The following is an 18143-nucleotide window of genomic DNA, read 5'->3' on the forward strand; positions in this document are numbered from 1 at the left end:
ATATAAATTATAACACGGCTAAACTCACGTGATAACATTCGGTGTAGGCACCGAATGTTATCACGTGAGTTTAGCCTACACCGAATGTTATCACGTGAGTTTAGCCGTGTTATAATTTATACAGTATAATGTCTCACGAAAGTTTTAATAAGTTAATTATAAAAATACTTTTGAAATATCACTTTAGAATGTACAGTAAATAATTTATTTATTCGGTGAAATAATTTTAACTTTCTAATATAGATGAATTTTGAAAGTGAAATTGGTCTTATGTGGTAAGGTAATTAAATTCTTTGAGTAGATCAACATTTAAAAAAGTATTATTTCGTAAAGATTCAATACTTGTTGATTTACTTTTAGTTTAGTTCATCGTCACCAGCTCACTATACGTCCCCACCGAGGGGCTCGGAGCCTACCCTAATAAGGGGTGACTAGGCCATAGTCAACCACGCTGGCCAAGTGCGGGTTGGTTGACTTCACACATATCTTTGAATTTCTTCGCCGATATGTGCAGGCATCACGATGTTTTCCTTCACCGTGAGATCGTCGGGTAAATTATGTACATATGAAAATTCGAAAAATCGAAAATTACATTGGTACATGGCGGGATTCGAACCCACGACCTGTAGATTACAAGTCAAGTGTTCAAACCACTGAGCCACCGACGCTCCTAGCTTAGTTTAGTTAGCATAAAGAAAAATTCTTTACATTGTATGGCATATTGTAGCTTGGGTACCAGGGTTTCATAACAAAACAGTAGAATTGCCTTATCGTCCCTCGGCCCCGCGAGACTAACGACGCTTATTCATGGCTATCAAGTTTTGCGAGGATTATTGCACTCCTATCTACAGCCTGAAGGCTTACTATTTTCTTCTCGGTATTATTTGGATTTAGTGTTCGATTCTGATTTTGTTCAAGGAGAATTATTCTGTTTTGTCGCTCTCGCAGTGCATTTTCTTAATTTATTAACCTGGAGTTTTTATTAAAAAAAGGAGTTATCCAAAAACATGCTTTGATTGCTAACATAACAACACACATACATAACAAAGTGGATTATGTTTAAGTAGTGTAGAAAGATATACATTTATAAACGTTATTAAGATAGTTTAAAATATAAAATATTTCACATATTTAATAGGCGATTGCTTGAAAAAAAAGCCTGCATTCCAACTTCAACACGGTTTTTTATGACAGTTAAGTTTGTCACTAGTTTTTAACCTGTCCATTTATAGAGATCAGAGGTTTTGTGTACTACGTCTACAAACCATAGTATTATCATCAGAGTAAGATCAGCTCTGTTTCAATCTAGATGAAGCAGATTAGAGTACAAAGCTCTAACATAAATAAACGGACACAACGGCACGCTTTGCATTATTGTGCGTTAACAAAGACAATACATTCAAGATATATGGAAATCAAATTTAAATTTACTGTAGTAAGTTCTAATTATTTTATAAATAGTAAATTTCCTCTAGCAAAAAAGATTCCATTCTGAATAAGTTCATCAAATTTAAAGTACAACTAGTTTTCGCATGCGACTCCGTGTGGGATAAAAAAAACAAAAGTGAGTAGCCTATATGTTCTTCAGACTATACTCTATATCTATACCAAATTTCATCGAAATCCGTTCAGCAGTTTAGGCTACAAATTCTAGCATCCATCCATCTAAACTTTTGCATTTATAATATAAATATGATTGTAGACAGTCCTTCAATTGATTTCAGAGGTGACGAACAAGGTTACACTTGTTAAAATCAATTGATCAACTGACAAAAAATAGGGCGTAAGGTTTTAAGTTACGAGATTACGCGATTCATTTTGAATTAATTTCGTCGGTTAAAATTTGACAGCTAGAACACAACCTGGACCAGATTTTCGGTCGGTTTTTGGCATTTAGACAAAAATTGCAAATAAAATAAGTATATCTGTGTCGTAGGTCTATTATTAGATACGACAATTTTAATAAAGATCTGGTTTTTATTTACCTTTTTTCGTGTTGAGAAAAATTACTTTTTTTTAGTACTAAAAGAACTTAATTTAAAAACTAAGTCACGTTTCACGCCAATTTGTTTTATTAAAACTCAATCCGCTTCCGCTTATAATTTGTATCTATTTTAACTTGCGTTACAGTCTCAGTTGGGATATGAGCATTATAAAACTGACCGCTTTTAGAACAACACACGTACAATGATTGTAGAGATTTTAATATTTCTTTTCACGTCATTAATTGTATATTGTATTTATGTTCATAAAAGTATACATTATTTGTACAAAAAGCGAGGTTTAAAGTATATTCCTGGAGTACCATTATTCGGCAACGCGTTTAATAGTACTATTAGAAAGAAACACTTTGTTGAAGACATCGATGCGATTTATAAACAATTCCCTGATGAGAAGTAAGTAATATTTCGCTAATACAAACATTCACTTTCATACTTGTACATATTTGTATTATAGAGAAGCAATTGCACTTATTAATTTTGTATGCAACATTACAACACAAGCCACGACCGATTTAAGTTTCTTGCACTAATTCGCATATAAACTTTGTATTTAGATAATCTCTAAAATTACACTTTAGGTATCGTAAATGTATTCTGTCGCATTAATTTACGGAATGAAAAGCCCATTTAGTTCATTCAGTGTGAATGACAGCTCGAAATTATTAAACGGTTCAATCTATGCGAAATATATCACAATTTGCAAATTTCGGGAATGAATAGATCATATAAAGTTTTGTTTACATTTACTTTCTCTTCTTTCAAAGTCACTATTTACATTTACATACTTTATTTTGGAAGTTTTAACATCATTGATATTAATTAAAAAATATCGGTTTTTAACGAGACAAGTTATGTTATGTTTTTAACGTAATATAATGCAGACACCAGCTAAATTAGGATGAAGGTCAGTTCATTCGACGAGACCATTTTTTCTTATACGATAATTTGAATTTAAATTGTGTTGTTTTGTTATACTGCGATTACCGATGATTACTCTATGATTAGGCTATTTATTTGTCCTTGTTTATCTCAGCGTATCTCTTTTCCTCTAAGACAATAATTTAGTAATAATTTTTTAAATTTACCAATGTTTCCTTTAAAGGTATATCGGTTACACTCAAGGGACAACGCCAATTATCCTTATCAGAGATCCAGAGATAATAAAAAGTATTACAGTGAAAGATTTCGACCATTTTGTTGACCACAGACAATTCCTCAGTGAAGATGTAGAGCCTTTGATTGGTGCTAGTCTTTTCTTTATGAAAGGTATTTTATCTGTATAAGGTATAAAGAAACTAACGGCTATTACGTATTTATTGGTTTAGTGTGTTACAGCGCCCTCTTTCGTAAGACACTGAAGTGGAAGGTAAGGTTAGGATTTTTTTAAGCTAAATGAAAGATTCAAAATTACGTCATATTTCAGCAGATTACGATAGCTTGATGAACATTTAAAAATAAACCGAGATATAAAAATTATTAACTAGTCTCGATTGTTTATCTTTTTTTAAAATAGGTAACAAATGGAGGGACATGCGAACAACGCTAAGTCCTGCATTTACAGGATCCAAGATGAGACTCATGATGCCATTTATGACAGAAATAAGTGACACCATCGTGGAATACTTGAAAGGTAAGCAAATTTTAGTCATTATCTTCAGAAATATCATTCGTATGTCTCTGTACTAACTTCCCTTAGGATACTGCGTTTTGAAAGGATAATGCATACCTCACTGCTTCTAAAAGACTACCTACATCTGCAATCCCCTGGCGTTGCGGGTGTTCATGGGCGTCTGATCATATAATAAGCGATCTGCTGCTCGTTTACCCACTTTTCTATATAAAAAAAACATTAAATTTATTATGTTACATAACCTAACCTAAAAACAAATTGACAATATATTAATGTCTTACAAAACTAAAAGCTTTATTATATTCAACCAATTGTAGATCACGCACTAGAGGACATAGATGTATGCGATTTGATGCGCCGCTACTCCAATGACGTGATCGCCTCCTGCGGCTTCGGATGTCAAGTTAATTCCGTCAACGACAAAGAAAACGAATTCTACAAAACAGGACAATCTCTGTTCGAAATGACAACTTTGCAGAGAACGAAATTAATTATATCTATGTATTTTCCAAGTATAGCAAAGGTATTGATAACTATAACTATTGCTTTAAACTTCCTTTAAGTACTTTGTATTTCATCTCCGAAATTGAAAACGAGATAAGCAGGAATAATAAGTATGTTAATTTTTACTTGTCATCGGATTCCGCAGCCGGAGTTGCTCAATTTTTTATATAATACGTTTTATTTTATTTTTTAATACAAATCATGTAAAATAAATCATACTTCATACTTCACACTAATATTATAAATGCGAAAGTTTAGATGGATGGATGTTTGTAGAGTTTTTAGCCTAAACGCCTGAACGGATTTCAATAAAATTTGGTGTAGATGTAGACGGTAGTTTGGAAGAACACATAGGCTACTTACTTTTGTTTTTCTTAATCTCACGCGGACGGAGTCGCGGGCGAAAGCTAGTTATATATAAAATAAGAAATAAAGATATATGAAGATTAAATGTTAATTTTTAGAATCTGGGCCTTAAAATTTTTGAAGAAAAAGATGTTAGTTTCTTTCAAAATCTAGTAAAAGACACTATGGAATATAGAGAAAAGAATAACATTGAAAGACCAGATATGATACAACTGTTAATGCAAGCAACTAAAGGTAAAGAGTCAAATTTATTACTCGAAATGCATCAGAAACGAATGGAAAATAAATTCATAATTTGCAGGTAATTTGAAGACTGATGAATCAGAGATAGACATCGACAAAATTAAACGTGGTCAAATCAGAGGTAAGAATTTTAATTAAATATAGGAAGGAAGGAAATATAATTTTGTCTATTAATACAGTCTGATGATGATAAAATTTCAGAATGGAGTCAACAAGATTTAGTGGGACAGGTTTTTATCTTCTTTTTTGCCGGTTTCGAAACATCTGCTGCGACCCTAAGTCTGACAGTCCATGAATTGGCTGTTAATCCTTTAGTGCAAGAAAAGTTATATGAAGAAATTAAAACATTTCACGAAACTAAAGGCAAAATGTTGTATGAAAACGTAAATGAATTAAAATATTTAGACTGCGTTATTAATGGTACTCTTCTTGCTTTTTTATAATTTTTTTATAGTGTAACATCACTAATTAATAAAACATTGTTTCCAGAAACGTTACGTAAATGGTCACCAGCTTTAATAATGGACAGAGTGTGCACTAAGCCATATGAGTTACCTCCTCCTCGTGAAGGAGGTAAACCGACTAAAGTAGGTATTATCATGTAGTGATAACGTCTCCCTTTTCTAAACTATCTATCTTTAGTAACATTATTCAGTTTAGAAAAATGTTTTGCTAAAAATATCTCTGAAATTTGTAAATATTTCCAGCTAAACCCTGGTGATTACGTTTACAATATGGTAAACTCAATTCATCTTGATCCGAGACATTATCCGGAACCAGAGGTTTTCAATCCAGAAAGATTTTCTGAGGAAAATAAAAACGAAATCAAACCTTTTACGTTTATGCCATTTGGTATTGGTCCGCGTACTTGTATTGGTAAGTTTATTTCATTGTTAATCATACTAATATTATAAATGCGAAAGTTTAGATGGATGGATGCTCGTTAGAGTTTGTAGCCTAAACGGCTGAACGGATTTCGATGAAATTTGGCATAGACATAGAAAATAGTCTGGAAGAACACGTAGGCTACTTGCATTTGTTTTTTTTTAATATTCCGCGCGGGCAGAGTTTTGGTGACTGCCAATAATTTTACTATATTACTAATTTCTCTTACTGAATCTTTGTTTGTAGTTTGAATCAAAAATTTTAGTAAGTATTTGTCTTAACAGTTATATTATGTTCCAGGAACTAGATTCGCAATGTTAGAAATCAAGGTGTTAATTTATAACATAATCTTAAACTTTAAAATCTTAAAATGTGACAAGACAACAGAACCAATTCTTTTGAAACCACATGAGTTTAATATTGCTGCTCTTGGAGGGACATGGGTAAAACTGGAAACCAGAACAAAATAAAAAGAAGAAACGTAGATTTTAGAACTCCATTACTTTAGCAATGATAACATGTACAAAGAAATTATATAAAAAATATACTCGTAGGTCACAAAACTCTGCAATGTTTTATTTATTTCTTTTTTTCTTAATAATTAGACACTGACGAGAAAATATAGTGATGAAAGTTATAGTTTAGTTGTTGTTACAAAATCACAAAATGTTGTAACATGACCTAGGTTAAGTTAGTTTTTTTAAATATAAGGTGGCAAACGAGCAAGCGGCCACCTGAATCCACCGAAATGGACAGCGACCGCTGCCCATAAACATCCGCAATTGCAGATGCGTTGCCTACCCTAAATTGACGGAGACGGAGACCCACAAAAAGATATTTCCTTTTCCTATGCGTCTCCCCCACCGTCAAATTTACTTTTCCTTTTTTAATCTTTTCTTCTTAAGAAGAGAGTGTTTGTAAGGGAAAGGGACTAAAATTAGGCCTCGGGCACTACTCTCATTAGACGAAACGCGGAATTGCTTCCATTTCACGCCTGTTCTCTGTGTGGTCGTGGTATCACACCGGGCGAGCCGGCCCATTCGTGCGAAGATGTTAAAGCGGACTCTACCATTGTTACTGATTGTAATGATATAAATCGACGATCAATAATGTTGGTCGTGTTCATAGCGGAGCTAACAGATTCATGTTATAACATCATCATCATTATCATCTTCTTATCCTACTCCCGTAGTGTCGACGCAACAGGTTTTTGTCTTATTTTTATTGTACAACAATCTCATATACAATATTTCAATCGATTTATTAATTCGATTTTTAATGTTGGCAATTAATCAATTGAGCAACTGACAAAAAAAGTATATGATACTATGGCGTAAAATTTTAAGTAAAAAAATGAAGCGATTTTGAATTATTTTCATGAATTATACGTCGACGATTTAATATGACCTTGGCCAAATTTATTGGTCTACGTTTGATATTTAGACGAAAGTGTATTTCAAACATAATTAGTTATTGTAATTTCGATAGAGACGTGATTTTTATTATTAAATGTCAAAAATTCTATTTAAAAAAAAATCCGCTTCCGCCTATAATTTACATCCTAATTTTTTTAAATATGAAATTACGTTACAACCTCACTATATTTTGGACATTACAAAACTGTCTGCTTTTAAAAACACACGTACAATGATTGTAGAGATTTTAACATGTTTTTTCACTTCATTAATTGTATATTGTATTTATGTTCACAAAAGTATACATTATTCGTATAAAAAGCGGGGAATAAAGTACATCCCTGGACTACCATTATTCGGCAATGCATTTAATAGTACTTTTAGAATTAAACACTTTTTTGAAGACATCAATGCAGTTTACAAACAATTTCCCGATGAGAAGTAAGTATTTTGTTTATAATTTACTGATTTACTGATTCATAGTTTTTTAACTTTAGTAAAGGTTTTAATTATTTTTTAATAAAATTAATCGATGTTTAATTTAAAGGTATATCGGCTACACTCAAGGGACAACGCCAATAATCCTCATCAGAGATCCAGAAATAATAAAAAGCATTACAGTAAGAGATTTCGACCATTTTGTTGATCATAGACAATTCCTCAGTGAAGATGTAGAGCCTATCATCGGCGCTAGTGTCTTTTTTATGAAAGGTATGTTGAATTGTCCATAAACAAAACCCGAAACCGTAACATGTGTGGGTTAGATAGACACATGGACGATTTTACAATAGTGTACAAAAAAGCCTATTAGGTTGTACTAGTTATGCTCGTTACAGTATCCTTTTTTGTAAGATGCAGATAGAAGTAGCAATTATGTTACGATTGAAATTGTCATCCAAAATCTGGGGTTTAACAGTAACATAAGACATATGTCGGAAGATATTAAGAATATTCAAATCGATAAATTAACTTTTTTTTCATATAATACTGCTCTTTTCTTGTTTAAAGGTGACAAATGGAGGGACATGCGAACCACTCTAAGTCCTGCATTCACAGGATCCAAGATGAGACTCATGATGCCATTCATGACAGAAATAAGTGACATTTTTGTGAAATACTTGAAAGGTAACAATAATTTATAGTCGATATCTTCTAGAAGAAGAAAAAAAAATTATATGCAAAACAATTTAAGCTTAATTTTCCTTCGGAAACTTTAGTATTGCCAAAGGTATTGAAAAAGTTACTGCGACTTAAAAACAAATTGAATACGTCTAGATTATATAATCTAAGAAACAAATTGACATCGTATAGATAAGTTACAAAACTAAAAATTAAAACTAAAAGCATTACATGATCAAAAGTTATATTGTAGATCATGTAAAAGAGGACATAGATGTTTGCGATTTGATGCGTCGCTACACCAACGACGTGATCGCATCCTGCGGCTTCGGATGTCAAGTTAACTCAGTCATCGACAAAGAAAATGTATTCTACAAAACAGGACAAACTTTATGTGAAATGACAATTTTACAAAGAATGAAATTAATTTTGGCTATGGAATTTCCGAGATTAGCAAAGGTAATCATGTAGAAATAATGCTTTTTAAATTTTTTGAATTTATATGGTTAATTCCACGCCCTATCTTAGATTTTTCATATAATTTTTTTCATAACTAAAATTGAATTCGCAGTAAGCTGTAACAATCTCTTTACTATATTTCATCTCCGAAATTGAAAACAAGATACGCAGTAATTATAATTATGTCAATTTTTAGAATCTAGGCTTTAAAATTTTTGATGAAAAAGACATTAGTTTCTTTAAAAATCTCGTAAAAGACACTATAGAATATAGAGAAAAGAATAACGTTGAAAGACCAGATATGATACAACTAGTCATGCAAGCATTTAAAGGTAGGTCAAATTTCTTACTTAAGATAACATAAGAAGGATAAATAAATCATAATTTCACTTATGACATTACAGGTAAATTAATGGTTGATGAAGCAGAGATAGAAACCGACAAAATTAAACGTGGTCAAATCAGAGGTAAGGAATTTAAATAAAATATTCAAACAAATATTTATTGATACAATCTGATGATGATACAATTTCAGAATGGAGTCAACAGGATTTAGTAGGACAGGTTTTTATCTTCTTTTTTGCCGGTTTCGAATCATCAGCTTCTATCCTTAGTCTGACCATCCATGAATTGGCTGTTAATCCATTAGTCCAAGAAAAGTTATATGAAGAAATTAAAACATTTCACGAAACTGAAGGAAAATTGTCATATGAAAACATTAAGGAATTAAAATATTTGGATTGTGTTGTAAATGGTAATTACTCATAATGTTCTTAAACTCATGTGATTTTTAAGTAGTACAAAATGTTTGATTTATTTATTGTTATTAGAAACATTAAGGAAATGGACATCAGCTTTAATAATGGACAGAGTGTGCTCGAAGCCGTATGAGTTACCACCGCCTCGTGAAGGAGGTAAACCGATTAAAGTAAGTATTACCATATTACAGGTAACGTCTTCATCTAAATGACCTATGAAATTTAGCAAACTTATAGCTCAGATTTTAAATTTCTCATTAAAATTTTGAAAAACATTTCCAGCTAAACCCCGGTGATTTAGTTTACAATATGGTAAACTCAATTCATCTTGATCCAAGACATCATCCGGAACCAGAAGTTTTCAATCCAGAAAGATTTTCTGAGGAAAGTAAACACAAAATCAAGTCTTTTACGTTTACGCCATTTGGTATTGGTCCACGTACTTGTATTGGTAAGTTAATTGCAAATATAATGACAATCAAATAAGTGTTATTTTCACCGGATACATTACATCCTACACTTTTCTCTCATATCTTACTCATTTCTCCCTCTGAATCATTTTTAACTGCAATCTGAATTAATATCCTTTGGTATTCATTTTAATAGTTACATTATGTTTCAGGAACTAGATTCGCAATGTTGGAAATCAAGGTGTTAATTTATAACATTATCTTAAACTTTAAGATCTTAAAATGTGACAAGACAACAGAACCAATTCTTTGGAAACCACATGAGTTTAACGTTGCTGCTCTTGGAGGGACATGGGTAAAACTTGAAGCCAGAAAGTAGTAAATTGCTGTTTTAGAAGAAACTGAGGTTTTTTAGATGCTTCACTGAATCCATTATCATAAAAACATGATGATATAATTATAAATCATCATCATATCCCTGGCTTTATATAAGACATGTTAACAGGGTGAACAAGGTTTTAGCTTGATAAGTAAACATTTTATTATGTTCTAAATAAATAAACACAAAAAAATAAAATTATTGTTCTAATTCACTCGTAGTAACAACATTTATGGCCTGTCTCAAGATTCTTGTAAATTGTCAGATAACAATGCAACGTATAATATGAGATGGAATTATCGGATTTTGGTACTCTGACAGTGAAGTCACTTTTAAGCTATCTGAAACTCTATCTGCTAGTTTTGGGGCAAGCCCTTAGTAATCAGAATTACTTGAAGTAGGTTATGTGCTGTTAATATAAATAGGCGCTCAATAATGTAGATTGTGTTCATAGCTGACCATAGACAGTTGCATGTCAACGACTTTAAATATAATATCTTAATCGATTTATTAATTAGAACTTCATTCTTAGCACTTAATTTTAACCAATCGTGGTAAAGTAAACAAGTAATAAAATGGTCAATCTCTGACAGTCAAATGTCGGACTGCAATGGCCATTATTTGAATTGACTAACAACCGTACTGTACCTGCGTGAAATGTTGTGGTTCAAGTTACAAGAGAGTGTTTTAAGAATTATTTATTTTGAAAGCACTAACGACAATACACTCCAATTTAGGTAAAATGAACTTAAAGTAGAGACAACAAGGCTGAGACACAGAACATAATTTAGGTGCAGCAGCGCAATGTGACGTGGAATCACGCATCGGTCAAGTAATTTACAAGAACCATAACATTTATGAATTTTCGCTACCGCCTGTGAATCGGAACCCGTTATCACAACTCTAGGTGATATGAGAATTATTTATTCAACAATAGTACGACTACGCCTTAGTACGTTAGTGTTTGTCGGGAAATCAAGCGAAATGATCGTTGAAATTTTAATATTCATCTTTACTGCTATATTAGTGTATTTTATATACACTTATAAACGTGTACATAAGCATTTTGATGAAAAAGGCTTGAAGTATAATCCTGGTCTGCCAATATTTGGTAATATAATACGCAGTACGTTCTTAAGGAAACATGTCATTGAAGATATTGACAAGGTATACAGAGAATTTCCGAATGAAAAGTAAGTATTTCAATAATTTGATTGTATTGATTTAAGAAACAAAAGCGAACAAGAGTAACTTTAACTGCACAGCGAAGAAAAAAAACAATGGAATGCAATCTTACATTAAAATCGATCATGTTAGCATACAGGCGGTCATAATAAGATCATGTTGGTATTTATTGTAAAATAGCAAATGTATTTCTGATGAAACTGTTAAAGACATAACAATACTATTATACACGCAGTTATTACGTCTCTTTAGTCAATTATTTTAAATCACAAACAACGATGGCAGGAAGTCTATAGTCGCGTCATATAACAATCATGTGGTAATGACACATTTAGAGGTCGACCGGGACCCTATCGTGTCACTAAAAATAAATTGGTTACAAGTGAACGTGATCATTTTGGATCTTACAGATTAGATTCGACACATAGAAGAATTGTTTGTCATAACTCGCATCATTTTAAAAACTATAATACAAACTTGTGTAAATAGAAAAATAAATGAAAAATATTCCCTAACATTTTCTCTTTCAATGCAACAGAATAATATTCTATTAATAGCCAATAGAATAACATTGCTTAAATACGTTTTACTATCACCAGTACAACAATGATCAATTTTTAGATACGTTGGCTACATTGAAGCTACTACGCCTATCGTACTCATAAGAGATCCAGAAATTATCAAATACATCACAGTGAAGGATTTCGATCACTTTGTTAATCACAAGGATTTCTTTCCTGAAGAAATTGAACCATTGTTTGGTAGCAGTTTGTTATTGATGAAAGGTAAGATTCAATTTGTTTCATCATTTTAATCGTCATCTTCATTTTCGTCAACTTCATCATTAATATCATTTATTCATCATTATATCTCATTTGAATGCTGATTTATTACGTGCTGGAGAAATTAATGTTATTTTTAACTGACTTCTTGTTACGACTGTTGTTATTAGCAATTATAATGATAAACACTGAAGCATCTGTTATCTATATATGTATGTTCATATTCTACTGAACTCTTAACAAAACAACAATAAGATAACAGTCTTTGTTTATTTTGTATGCAAGTGGCTTGAACTTTATCTTTGCATGTTGTGTTGTGACTGGATGAAAATGAAAACAAATAAAGGAATAAAGCATGTTTTAACTATACAACGAAATATTAGTAAGATATATTGTAAAAGACGTCATTTGATAAGAAAGAAAGTGATAGAAGCAGAAGATCGTTTTTTTCTGTTAAATGCATAGTTAAGGACAAAATCAAAGAAAACAGTTATGAGACAAATATACATTGTCATATACATATATACTATATTCATGTGTTTTTTCAATTAGATGACAAATGGAGGGATATGCGGACAACATTAAGCCCCGCTTTCACTGGCTCCAAGATGCGACACATGTTGCCGTTCATGGTTGAAATCAGCAATAACATGGTCAACTATTTAAAGGGTAAGTCCACTGACAACTTATGAATATTTTTTTTTCAGACATAGTTTTAACCTGCTGCAAAAATAGGCATGATTTAATAGTTACTTTAACTAATCTACCCTCAGTTTTCACTTAAGGGCTGAGTACAGCAATAATTACAGTTATTACATGATGCACTAATTTCAGATCACACGAACAAAGACATCGACGTGTCCGATTTGATGAGAAGGTACACAAATGACGTCATCGCTTCCACTGCATTTGGTATCCAAGTGAACTCAGTACAGGACAAAGATAATGATTTCTATAAGACTGGACAATCGATGTTTAAAATGTCAGCTCAACAGAGGTTTAAATTCTTCTTAGCGAATCAGTTCCCTGCGTTTGCTAAGGTATACTTCTTACTTGATTCAACTAGTAAACTATTTAAATGCTTTATTCTTTGTGGTTTTCTACTTTTTTTTTCTGTACTGTTATTTTTTGTTTCAGTTGTTGAAATTAAAAATATTTGAAGATAAATACATGAACTTCTTCGACAATATAGTAACCACTACAATGCAACACAGAGAGAAGCACAATATAGAACGACCTGATATCATACAATTGTTAATGCAGGCCCATAAAGGTAACTTATAAAAAGAAATAAAACGATTAAATTATACAATAGGGAAATATACTAAACTATCTTTCACCCGCGACACAGTCAGAATTAAAAAAAAACAAAAGCAAGTATCTTATGTCTGTCTGTCTGTCTTCTATCTTTTACATCTTTGCCAAATTTCATCTAGATCCGTTGAGCAGTTTAGGATACAAAATCTTATATCTTACTAAACTTACCTCAAATCTTAATAGTATGAGTAAGATTTAATAATTAGATAAATTTTTTCTAGGAAATTTGAAAGCTGAGGACGTTGATTCCAAAGATGATGTCGTCATAGAAGCAGAAAGACTTAAGCATCTAAGTTCTGCTAAACGTAAGTGATTTTGTTTTGTTTCAAAAAACAATGTAACTGTTAACTCAAATACTATTGAATAAACATTTGAAATAAGTAAACTAAACTAAAGTAAATTGAAACTATATCAAGTAATTTTTTGGATGTTATTGCGTTTATTTTATTACATTGCGATGTCACGCGCTATAAAAGCGAAAACAAAACGCGATGAATTAAATAAAATAGTCTAAGGCAAATGGGATTACTATACTACTATTACACGTCCTGGAATATAAGTCGTGGGTGACGTCATTGAAGATGAAGAGCGAAATGAAGGAACTCAAAGCATCCTCATAAAAAGAGAAATCTCTTTATCGTCTCTATTTTTTACAGAATGGTCGCAAAGAGAATTAGCAAGTCAGGTGTTTCTCTTCTTCCTAGCAGGCTTCGAAACATCAGCAACCGCTTTAACAATGTGTTTCCACGAACTGGCAATTAATCCGAAAATACAAAACAGATTGTATGAAGAAATTAAATCGTTCAAAGAAAAACATGAACGAATTACATACGATAATATCAATGATATGAAATATTTGGATTGCGTTATAAATGGTAAGATTAGTAAAGCAATTATTGTTCTTACCGTGTATCGATAAACGTATGAAATATCAAGAAAGAGTTGAAGGTTTTTAAACTAACATTGCTTTGGTCTTACTTGTCTGACAACAGAATTGCTTTAGTTTGTATTAACGTTAGTTGTTTCTTACGTTACAGAGACATTACGTAGGTGGGCTCCAGCTTTGATTATGGACAGAGTTTGTACGAAGGCTTACGAGCTGCCGCCGCCTCACGAAGGAGGGAAACCTTGTAAAGTACGTACTTTATATTTTAATGAACAATATCAAAACATATATAAAACTTCTTTTAGTATATTAGCAAGAATAAGTCTTTGTGTTCAGTGTGACGAACAACTCATTAAAATTTAAAGATTTATAAGATTTAAAGATTTATTTATAAAATTACAAAATTTGGTTTAATACAATTGTGGTCGATCGCCTGTTTCCTACACTAGGCTCTAGGCCCGACTTGTAGGAGCCAGGGTTCTTCCGTCTTAGTGCTAGTTTTGTTTTTTTCATCAAACTGAATTAGTAAATAAATCAACTGAATTAGTTTATTTCTTAAAATATTCATTTACTAAAAAAAAAAAAATTCTACAAAAACTCCATCGAGTTAAGGGTTGAACTAAACGTCAACTGGAGTGATTAGTACAGAAAAATGCGATAAATTTTATACGCTATTTTTTTAAATTAATCCCTCTCCTCACCTTTGTAATATGCAGTTGAACCCCGGTGACGTAGTGTACAACGTGGTGAACTCCATACATCTGGACCCAGAGCATTATCCAGACCCTGAAGTATTCGACCCTGACAGATTTGCTGACGACAGAAAACATGAGATCAAACCATTCACATTTATGCCGTTCGGTATTGGACCACGTGTTTGTATTGGTGAGTAACACAATAATCAAAATAGCCCACAATACTATATACTATATATTATATACTATATACTATACTGAAAACATAATTAAAATTGTTTTTCTCCAACAGAACCATAATTTTACCCGAAAAATGTCCAAATCTTACATTCAGCGTTGCTGTACAATGTAGAACCAAGAATCTACACTTAGCGACGACTTAAAATACCATTAAAGGGCTCTTAAATTCTTAATTGGACTCAGTTAAAATGTTGTCTTCAATTGTACGACTGTTTCAGGTTCAAGATTCGCACTATTGGAGCTAAAAGTACTGATCTACGATGTCTTATTGAACTTCAACATATTGAAATGTGAGAAGACATCAGATCCGATAGTTTTGGAGCCTCATGACTTTAATATCAAAGCTGCGGGAGGAACGTGGATTCAGTTAGAACGAAGATGCTAATATAGTTCTTCGTGGATGAAAACGTAAATTGTATAAGTGACGTTTCTTTGATTGAATATAATCGATTTCTATGTAAGTTAAGGTTGCCTAAAATTGTAATTTTAATTTCTTTATAAATAAAGATTTGTATAACCAAAAATGCTACAATTTTTAATTGAATGGTTCCATTTAACGAAAAAGAACTAGGGTAAAAGGTCAAAAATGTATCAAAAAATATGCTGATTTGTCAGGGGAAACGCATTAAATCACTTAGGCTGTTAGCACGTAATTTGTGAGTTATTTTAATGTTAATTCATTGGCGGGCAGCGGCGATGCGACCGCGTATAAATCCGCGCCGTCGACGCTTTGTTGTGGGACCCATTATAATCCTCATGCCGGCTACAGAAATATTTTGGTGCAGCTATGAAGGGAGATTTAGGAGAATAGATATACCACAGAATACAACAGTTAGATTTCAAAAATTTTGATAAATTTAGAAATTAACTTAGTTCGCAAAAAGTTCAATGCAATTACAGATCGGTTTAAGAGACATTTGAATAGGAGGTTTTTTTCAAATATGTTTTTGGATTATAATTATGGTGAGCTAGGAGGAGGCCTGATTTAACCCTCCTTTCTATTCCATATTTTTCTTAAGTGGATAGGATGGGAAAAAAGAGTGGATTTGACGGTGGAGGAGACCTATAGCGAGGGGAAATGTCCTGTTTATGTGTGTCTCCCCTCCGTCGATTAAGGGTAAGCAACGCATCAGCAATTGCGAATACTGGTGGCCACTTGCTCGTTTGCCACCTCATAATTTAAAAACGCTATCTCGGAAGTATTAAATAAACAAAAGAAAACTTTACATTTATTAATTCTACTTCTAGTTGCGAATCTATCGCCATCTAGTGACGAATTATAAAACAAACCTCATTAGGTGAAATAATGTTTCCTTTATAAGCTATTTCCTCGTAATATAACCGAACCAATACAATTTGCTCGCGGCTTCCGTCAGCCGAGAACTTTCCGCTCGGAACGGTAGCTGGGGGCGAGATAACCGTTGACCTCATAAAATTTTATTTTACAGTTTTACAAACTTGCTTTCACGATGGAAGTACTTTGAAAAATATCTTTTTTAACTTACTCGCTTTCGCTAATGCACTCGTGTGGGAGTGAGCGTGCCGTAAGTTTTGAGAAGCCGTAAATTTTCATATTATTTTAATGCTAGAGAATTTGTTAGGGGAAAACCATGCTAAATATAGACTTTGATTATAAAGTCTTTCGCCTACCTTCGCTAGACGGAAAGAACAAGAAGATAAAAAAAAATAATACTTAATAATTGAAAAATTTAATAAAATAAGAATTAAAGTTCATTAGAGCCTAAAAACGTAGCTTTTTTCACTAATATTAAGGCTGGATTATATAACTTTTATTTATTATGGCAAAAGTTTGACGTTTGCAAAGCTTCAGAGATACATTTTTTCTAAAATATTACGTAAGTCGAAATAAAAGTACCAGTAAAAACTTCCCGCTATAAAATAAACTTTGAACATCTGTGCCCTATATTGGCAACATGCCACAGAAACAAACGCCTTACTTTAATTCTTTAAGTTTTACTCATAATTTAAAGTTATTTTTACGTGCATATGTATCACCTAAAATTACTTTGTACACTTTTCACTTATTACATCGTGTGCCGACCCTAAGGCAGTAGGATAAGGTAGGGGATAAGAAGACGATGACGTTCGACTATTACATTAACACTGTTGTAAGTTGAACTAGCTTACGCTCGCGACTCCGTCTACGTGAAATTAAAAAAAACAAAAGTGAGTAGCCTATGCGTTTTCGAAATCGATTCAGCCGTTTAGACTACAAACTAACAAGAATCCATACATTTAAACTTTCGCTTTTATAATATGAGTACGATCATATTGTACAAGGTAGTAGAACATTACAAGTTTGTTCTGTATCCATCAAGGCGCTGCCGTAGCGGTGGCTAAGTTACGAACTGAGCCGCGGTTGCCAACTTACCTTGTTACTAACATACTTCAAGACAAATTCGAGTTTTCTTCAATACCCAGACTATGTTACTGAAACTTTACCCCATAAAGTTATATAATGAATCAGAACTGTATTAAATCTTGTTCGTAATTTATGTGATGCTTTCCATGCTATTTATTTAATATAAAATTTAATGAATGTAAGGTATGCACTATAACAAACCATAACTATCGCAGAAAGGAAGTTAGTTACGAATGTGGTACACTGGTGGAGGTAGACTAAGAAATTGATGGATGGATTGCGTGAAAGGTGACATGATCAAGCAGGGAGTGAGGACTGAGATGACGGATGATAGAGTTATTTGGAGGAGGAAAACCCAGTGCGCCGACACTAGAGGAGTATGATAAGGTAGGGGAGATGATTATATAACAATCCGTCTACGTAATGTTATTCTTTTTTTTATATAACATCAGGTATATAAAAACAAACACACATATAGTAACAG

General features: G+C 32.5%; 2 protein-coding genes across 2 annotated transcripts; both read left to right on the plus strand.

The window, feature by feature from the left end:
* Positions 1–2166: 2166 nt before the first annotated feature.
* LOC106109858 (probable cytochrome P450 9f2) lies at positions 2167–6178 on the plus strand. Its single transcript, XM_013291497.1, has 10 exons — positions 2167–2396; positions 3106–3269; positions 3517–3633; positions 3951–4156; positions 4602–4737; positions 4805–4867; positions 4948–5166; positions 5236–5333; positions 5454–5622; positions 5932–6178. The coding sequence occupies exons 1-10, from the start codon at positions 2188–2190 to the stop codon at positions 6099–6101; spliced, it is 1551 nt and encodes a 516-aa protein (XP_013146951.1). The 5' UTR covers positions 2167–2187; the 3' UTR covers positions 6102–6178.
* A 1100-nt stretch (positions 6179–7278) lies between these two features.
* LOC106109682 lies at positions 7279–15794 on the plus strand. Its single transcript, XM_013291267.1, is given in 19 exon segments — positions 7279–7487; positions 7594–7757; positions 8055–8171; positions 8419–8624; positions 8821–8960; positions 9053–9378; positions 9455–9552; positions 9665–9833; positions 10005–10167; positions 11089–11364; positions 11978–12141; positions 12691–12807; positions 12973–13178; positions 13276–13411; positions 13677–13760; positions 14112–14330; positions 14493–14590; positions 15058–15226; positions 15495–15794. Coding segments are annotated over 19 exon segments (3228 nt in total). The 3' UTR covers positions 15662–15794.
* The last annotated feature ends 2349 nt before the right edge of the window (positions 15795–18143 follow it).

Source organism: Papilio polytes, unplaced genomic scaffold (genome assembly GCF_000836215.1).
Source record: "Papilio polytes unplaced genomic scaffold, Ppol_1.0 DF821067.1, whole genome shotgun sequence".
Lineage (NCBI taxonomy): Eukaryota > Metazoa > Arthropoda > Insecta > Lepidoptera > Papilionidae > Papilio > Papilio polytes.